Below are 7,345 nucleotides of genomic sequence, written 5' to 3'. Positions count from 1 at the left end.
ATAACAATGTATTAATTGACAACGTGAAAACAATGTGCTCAATCATGACAAGATAGAAATATCATGTTAAGCTGGATTTATAATAAATCACAAGCATAAACGAGGCTATTTTTTGTACCTATTATCAGCAAAGAACAAGAAGAGGTCATTGGCGTCTGTAGAAATATTGGATTATAATGTTATAATGTTTTAATCACTGTGGACAGGAAGCAGACATCTGAAGATCACATATATGGTTTGAAAGATGCAACTCACTGCTGGATAACAGCTATAAAAATGTTTGGGTTTTCTCTTAGGTTTGTATAGAAAGCTAGCTAAGTGCCCAAATCAGTACGGTGCATTGTTTCATATTACTACCATTCAAATTTCACTTGGCAAATCTTCCCCTTATCACTGTAAACTTCTGCAGTGCTAGATTGGAAAGTCAGGCATCGCAGCCACGGTGACTACGTCTTAATCCATTGTCCAATTATGTCAGTGTCTAAAAACGCTGATTATGATTAATACATGTATGTTTATTCATTCACAAACTAAACACAACATACACAATTTATAAACAACAATTAAAATGGATAATTTAATAACTAATTCAATTACATCATTTCTGAATCAATAGGAAAATAGGCTAGTTTTAAAGAACAACCAGTTAAAATCAATTGCTCATAATCAACTTGGACAGGCAGCTGATACGTTTAGCCAGCAGTGTTTGTTTTTGTTCTTGGTACACATTTCTTCCAGCTGTAGGGGGAGAGACGATGGGAGGCTGGGCAGGCACATTTATAGCCACCTTTTTGGTTCACACACAGGTGGGAACACCCTCCATTCTTCCGGCTGCACTCATTAATGTCTGGAGGAGAAGGAGGGAAAGTATGCATAATTACAGTGAATATTAAACATAAGCTTCCCCAGTTATATATACATATAAGTCATTATGAGTGTGCATGACCCAACTGACCTTTGCAGCGTCGGCCATCTCTGTGGAGTGTGTATCCTCTAGGGCAAATGCAGCGATGAGACCCTGGCAGGTTGACACACTGCCACTCACAGGTCTCCTTCTGACACTCATTTATATCTGTGTGGACACATAAGTTGAAGAAAGCTATTGTGTTTTGTTCATGGTGTATAAAGTTTTTTTTTTAGCGGAAACATAGAGATGTATGGTGTACACATTCAGCTTTTATGTTTTCATGTCTTACCTACACACTCCTCCTTAAAGGTTTGTGCAGTTGTATTCTCAGGTGATGTTGTTGTTTTTGGTTCCTTCCTGTACCCAGGTGGACACTCGGCGATGCAGCTGTGTCCGTTTCCGGCTAAGATGTGCCCATACGAGCAGGCGCATTGGTAGGATCCTGGGGAGTTGTGGCACTGCTCCGTACATGGCCCGAGCCCCTGATTAACAGCACACTCATCTATATCTGGATTGGAAAAAGAATTTTAAGTAAAGGTGACATCCATGCTAAAGGAAATGCATTTTTGCATTTTTTTTTTTTACACACACCGAAGTAGGCACAGTGCACCTTTTCCACAATCCTTCCTTGCAACCAAATGTTTCACTACATGAAAAAGAGGAAATACTGGAAGGAGGGAGACGGTTCCCGGTAATTTTTAGCAAGTGTCTCCTAACCTTGGCAGTGGCTGTCAGCAGTCTGAAGGCTGTAGCCAACAGGACATTGACAGTAGAAGCTTCCGGGGGTGTTAACACAGCCGAACACACAGCCTGTTACAGCTGCTGGCAGCAGGCACTCATCCACATCTGGAAAGATGAAGAGCGATGTAGAAATACTCCTGGTTCATAGATGTAAATGATATAAACAGACACAAATGTGCGCACCCAAACGCCCCAACACCCCCCCCCCCCCCCCCCCCCCCCCACCCCCCCACCCCCGCCAACAAGCACACACACACACACACACACACACACACACACACACACACACACACACACACACACACACCACAACACACCCACACACACACACACACACACACACACACCACACACACACACGCACACGCAACCTGTGCAGGAGGTCTGCTCATGAGTTGGTTGATAGCCATCATTACAGCTGCACTTGAAGGAACCAAATGTATTGATGCATTTCTGCTTACACGGGTGCGGCCCCTCCACACACTCATCTAAATCTAAACACATGCAAACAAAAGGTATTCCAAACCTAAAGAACCCATGTCTTGCACTGGTTTAATTTTATAGAACACATACTATTGTGTACAATCAATCTGACAAAAATACACACAATCTAGGCTGCAATGAGATGAATGAACAGAGCGACAGATGAAAGGTGGTCATCGCTCATGCCTCTGATGTGTCTCCATGTTTGCTTGCTGTTTTGATCAGTAATGAGCAAACCATAACGCAGATGTTTTCTGACTTCCTGTTCTTCTGAGACAGGAAACAAGGATGTGCAGAATGGACTCAGCAAACTTGTATATCAGCCGTGGTCTGGTTTTTCCCTGTGTGGCCCTGCGATCTAGAAAATAACCTTTTTTTTCTTCTTCTTTTTTTTTTTTTAAATTGTACAATACTTGAATTAGTACATACACTTACTTGAGAAATCTCGACATACAGTAAAACATTTGGACAAAGACTAGTCAGAAAAATACATCTTTTGAAATAAGGACCAAAACAAATGTTGATTTTTCTTTAACTGTCAGAAAGGAATGTTTACAAGCCTCATTTGACTGCAGTGAAATTTCCAGCCTATAATCAGTCAAACCACAATGACTAGACAGAACCATCTGTCCACACTGATAATGATACTGTTCAAAAATAATATCAACACCATCCACTGATGCTGTTGTGAATGATAGGTTGTCTGTGAGCAGGCACGTGTAACCTAGAGACAATTTATAAAGTAAATGTCAGCCTTCTAAGTGCTTCACAGTGATCGTGCAGCCATAAATTTCACAGCTCACTTGTATGCTTGTCTGTGAGCCATGAAACATCAAACACATAAAACATGTGAAGGAGATTCCCTGCTGTGCTGTAACACGCCTCAGTGCACGCTGTGTTGTGACACGCTGTGGGCGTCCACAGAGGATTCCGGAAGAATGTTACAAGAAAAAAAGAAGAACATTAATGTGCTCACCTCGACACGTCCGCCAGTCATCCAGCAGAGTGAATCCAGCTCTGCAGTGACATTGAGTTCTGGTCTGGGTCTGGTTGGAGCTCTGGTTGTAGTGCTGGGAGTGAGAGCACAGCTGGGAACAGCCCCCGTTGTTAACTGAACAAGGTGTTAACTCTGGAGACAAACCATAAGGATGTATTAATTTGGGGGGAATTAACAAATTCAAAAGTTACAGTGAGAGAAATTAATTTGAGCATTTACATGAGCGGACATTCAGGGTATTTTTAGATAATGGAACATTATCAGAGAGCGGTAAAGAACTGGGGATGACCCAGTTTGAATCTGTGACAACAGAAGAGGCTGTAACTCATCTTTGGCTCTATCAATCCAGAAATTTAGAAAGTTACTAATGTTATTATGCTTAAAACAGATAACTGACATGACGCTGCTTGATTGAAATTACAGACTGAAACAAAGTAAACTAGACGCGACAGAAAATAAATTGGCAAATAGTTAACAATTATCACCCAGTTCCAGCAAGAACATGTGGACTGTTTCATAGAAATTCATGTGTAAACTAAAAATGTTGATAATCAATTATCTTTTTTTGCATGTACTCTTAGTACATTTGTAATTTTTACATGCAAACTGCGTATGTACTTTGAATGTATTTACTCAGTGTTTCTGAATTTAATTCCTGACAGGGCGTTAAAACATCATGTGAAGTCAAACTTAAAACAAATTACTCTAGGTAAGTTACAATTTCTGCGTTTACTAATATAAAAAAATATAAAAACAAAATTCTAGTAGTAAAACACCTTTATGTCTACAATAAACAATACTTTAATGAAACAGTTAAAGACTAGTATTGGGCAGTATATTGGTAAATCCACATCTTCCCTTTTCTTTACCCATCAGCCCACTGTTCCTTTTCCTTGTCAGTGAGCAGCATTGTCAAATTAATCAAAGAAAGTTATGAAGCAGCGACACCGCCTACCCAGACAAACAGGTGTGATTCCGCTCCAGGCCCCCCCATGCTGGCAGTAGCTGTGTATGTCTCCATGAGCCAGCGTATAGCCAGGGTAGCAGGCATACTGTATGTAATGTCTGTACTCTCTGGGACCTGGATTCTCTACATTACGAAAGTAGAAGGTCCCGTGAGCGGGCACAGGCGGGTACGGGCACATGGGTCGTCTGCTGAGGTTCAGAGACAGCAGAAGTGGTTTGAAGGTGTCGTTGTGGTTTTCAGTCTGGTGAGATCTTGGCTCACTGGTGGTATAGGTGTCTGAAGGAACGTAAGGCACCTGTGTTTTCCTATTGGACTGAGAGGAGCTGGAACTTAAAGAAGTTGAGGCAGAATAAGATGGAACGGGGGCTGATAAGGAGGAAGCAGGTGATGAAGGGGAGGTAGAACTGGCAAAAATTAAATTAACAGAAGATAAAGTTGTTGAAGTCTCGGTGGGCTCCTCTTCATCTACAGACCCAGGCTGAGACAAAAGAGGATACTGGAAGCCAGTTTCAGCCTGTTGGTCTTCATCTGCAATTAGTGAAGAGCCTGTTACTACTACAGAGGAAGTCGCATCATCCCGGAAAGTGACAAGTTCTCTAAATTTGAACACTTTTTCACTACCGGGCACAGGAAGTGCAGATTTCATGTGGTGGAGTGGGGAAGTTGGCACAAAATCTGTTCCTGACCCCATTGATAAGGTAGATGAGACAGTAGTAGACAGATGTGATTTAGAGACAACTTTGTCCACCTTTTCTGTCTCCAAGTCATGCCTCCCAGTTCCTGTTTCCTCATGATGAGTTAATTGGACTCCATCTTTGACTTTAAAATTGGGAAACTGAACATGCTGTTGCAGGTGGACAGTCACTTTAATCATCTCCCTGTTGGACATTTGGGATGGCGAGTGAGACAGCGAGCCCAATTTGAGGTTCACTTCTTTGGAGGCGGTATTAGCGTGGGTGTCGTAGTAGGATTGTTGCTGGGTCTTCAGAATTACAGCAGCCTGGAGGTTCTGCTGTATGTTTGGCTTTTGCACACTGACACCTGAGATTGAGCTCATCATGTCGGACTCTAACAAGGAGAAAAGAGAAAAAATATCAAATGGTATGAGTTAAGGAGGTCAAAAAATAGGTAGTTACAGTTATAGTCACATTGCAGTAATAAATTGTCTTCTACCCACAGCTGTGCTGTGGAATCAATGAATGAACATGATGTGATACAAAGATAGTGGCTAGTACAAGATCAAATTTAAAGAAGTAGTTTGAAAAGTTGGGAAATGAACTCATTCGCTTGGTCAAGAGATAGATGAGAAGATTGACACCATTCCTGAGATACATATCAATCTTTTCATCGAACTCTGAGCAAATAAGTGTATTTTGTAAAATGTAAAACTATAGCTTTCATAATTAATAGGTAAAATAATTAATAATTAATTTTGTATGCTCACCTTTGCATACAGGCTTTGTGCTGTTCCAGACGAGGCCCTTACAGTATAACATTGAGGGCCCGTGTAGCCTAAAGCCACTATCACAGCTGAACACTGCCCAGGAGCCATCCTCATTCATGCTGCTTGTCCCGTGAATAAGCCGTCCCGGGTTGGAGCAACCAGAGCCTTAAAGAAGGGGAGATTATCATGGAAAGGGACCCTTATTGCCTTTGTTTCTTAACAACTCTCTACTGTGCACTGATACAGAAGCAAAAAAAAGTATCCTCTAAATGCATCTACTGACTAAAACAGAAACGGAAATCCTAAAACAAAAAGGTTTACAGCACATGCTTATAGATGAAGCTCCTCACCAACACAGACTGGGGTGTCCCGGGACCATTTCCCAGACACACAACTGTTGGTTTTGTATCCATGGAGCTTGTAGCCAGGACGACAGCGGAAGATCACCAGCAGTCCACCGTAACGGAAAAACGTCTGCCCATTCTCCAGGTGTCTAAAAGGGCTGCATCCATCATCTCCCCATGCTGTAGGACAGTTTCACAGTAAATGTCTGCAGTGCTCTGAAAATGTTGCTTACTCTTAATAACACACACAGCTCAGAAAATGAACTTGAAGAAGTACCTGGAGCGTAGATGCAGAGCAGAGCAACCAGTGCTGCAAAGAGCCCCATCTGTACTCCCAGAAGGGATTGGAGGCTACAGAGAAGTACTTGGAGAGTGAAAGTGCGTAGTATATGAAAGGTTGGAGATTGAGGGGAGGGGTTGGGAGATGTGGTCTGGGATTACTACAGGATGGACAGATGGGAGGAAGGAGGGGTAAGATGGTGCATACACATAACACTCTGACAGATGGATGAGTAGGTATCAGGGAATGTGCTGTTTTTACCTGAAGTGAGTAGCAACAATTCAATATATTGCTTTAATATATAGACACTCAGACATAAGCAGTTTAACAAAAACACCAAATCAATCAGTAAAAAATAGTCTCCACAAACCCCAGTTTGTCTCTCACCCTTCAGTTCTGTAGGAACCCTGCATCTAGAGTGTGTGGGTGTGTGTTTGTGTGTGTGTGTGTGTGTGTGTGTTTGTGTGTATGTGTGTGCGCGCACACACTGCACAAGTTGTTCAGTAAAATCTAAACCCATCATTACTCAACCTGACCAGATGCCTGGGCCTGTTTTACAGCTCTCACCATTTGGTAATTATAGTGGGTAGAGTTAGGGTTAGAAGATATGTAGATAGATGCCAGAGTGAAGTAGAATATGAACACACACACACACACTAAAAAACACACACACAAAACATTACAAAACAACAACTTGTTAAAAAATGACACAATTTATTCCTTTTTGGTAAACAGCGGAGCACACACCAGCTGAAACTCTAACTCTAGCAGCAGTGTGTTTCTTCTTTTTATACTTCAGGCATCAATACATGTAATACTTAAAGGAAATACTACACTACCGACATGTAGGTATCAGTGCTAGATCACACTGGTACTCCTGCTGTATATCTATTGTCAGAGGTTACATCTGCGCTAAATCAAACTTTACCTAAAGCTTGTAGTTCCGGAACCTTTTTCAGACTTGTTCTAGCAATTTATTTTGACTTGGTGGGGTTCCTGGTGACTTTTCATTGTACTTTTATGCCCAGGATTGGCGAAAGATTGCACCTCCAGGTGTTAAAACCGCATATCTGCAATGTCTTCCTCAAGTTTACTTGGATCCATCAAATTTCAAGTAAGTCTGTTTATCTCTGCCATTTTTTCACATAGAAGGTTTCTAGGCAAATCACACACTCACTAAAA

At 41.7% G+C, this 7,345-nt stretch overlaps 1 protein-coding gene across 2 annotated transcripts; it reads right to left on the bottom strand.

Moving 5' to 3' along the window:
- Positions 1–290: 290 nt before the first annotated feature.
- LOC116687469 (uncharacterized) lies at positions 291–6,518 on the bottom strand. 2 transcript variants are annotated; one of them, XM_032512907.1, is made up of 10 exons: positions 6,161–6,518; positions 5,890–6,063; positions 5,540–5,704; positions 4,084–5,163; positions 3,108–3,260; positions 2,020–2,142; positions 1,625–1,753; positions 1,197–1,415; positions 956–1,072; positions 291–847 (listed from the first exon to the last, which is right to left on the bottom strand). In XM_032512907.1, exons 1-10 carry the CDS (start codon positions 6,207–6,209, stop codon positions 693–695), a joined length of 2,364 nt encoding a protein of 787 aa, XP_032368798.1. In that variant the 5' UTR covers positions 6,210–6,518; the 3' UTR covers positions 291–692. The 2 variants fall into 2 exon arrangements, with proteins under 2 accessions (XP_032368798.1, XP_032368807.1); XM_032512916.1 differs by lacking the exon at positions 2,020–2,142.
- Positions 6,519–7,345: the final 827 nt, after the last annotated feature.

This window comes from Etheostoma spectabile, chromosome 1 (assembly GCF_008692095.1).
Source record: "Etheostoma spectabile isolate EspeVRDwgs_2016 chromosome 1, UIUC_Espe_1.0, whole genome shotgun sequence".
In the NCBI taxonomy this organism is placed as follows: Eukaryota; Metazoa; Chordata; class Actinopteri; order Perciformes; family Percidae; genus Etheostoma; species Etheostoma spectabile.
Note: the sequence above shows the minus strand (reverse complement) of the source record. Positions and strands in the feature narration are given on the sequence as shown.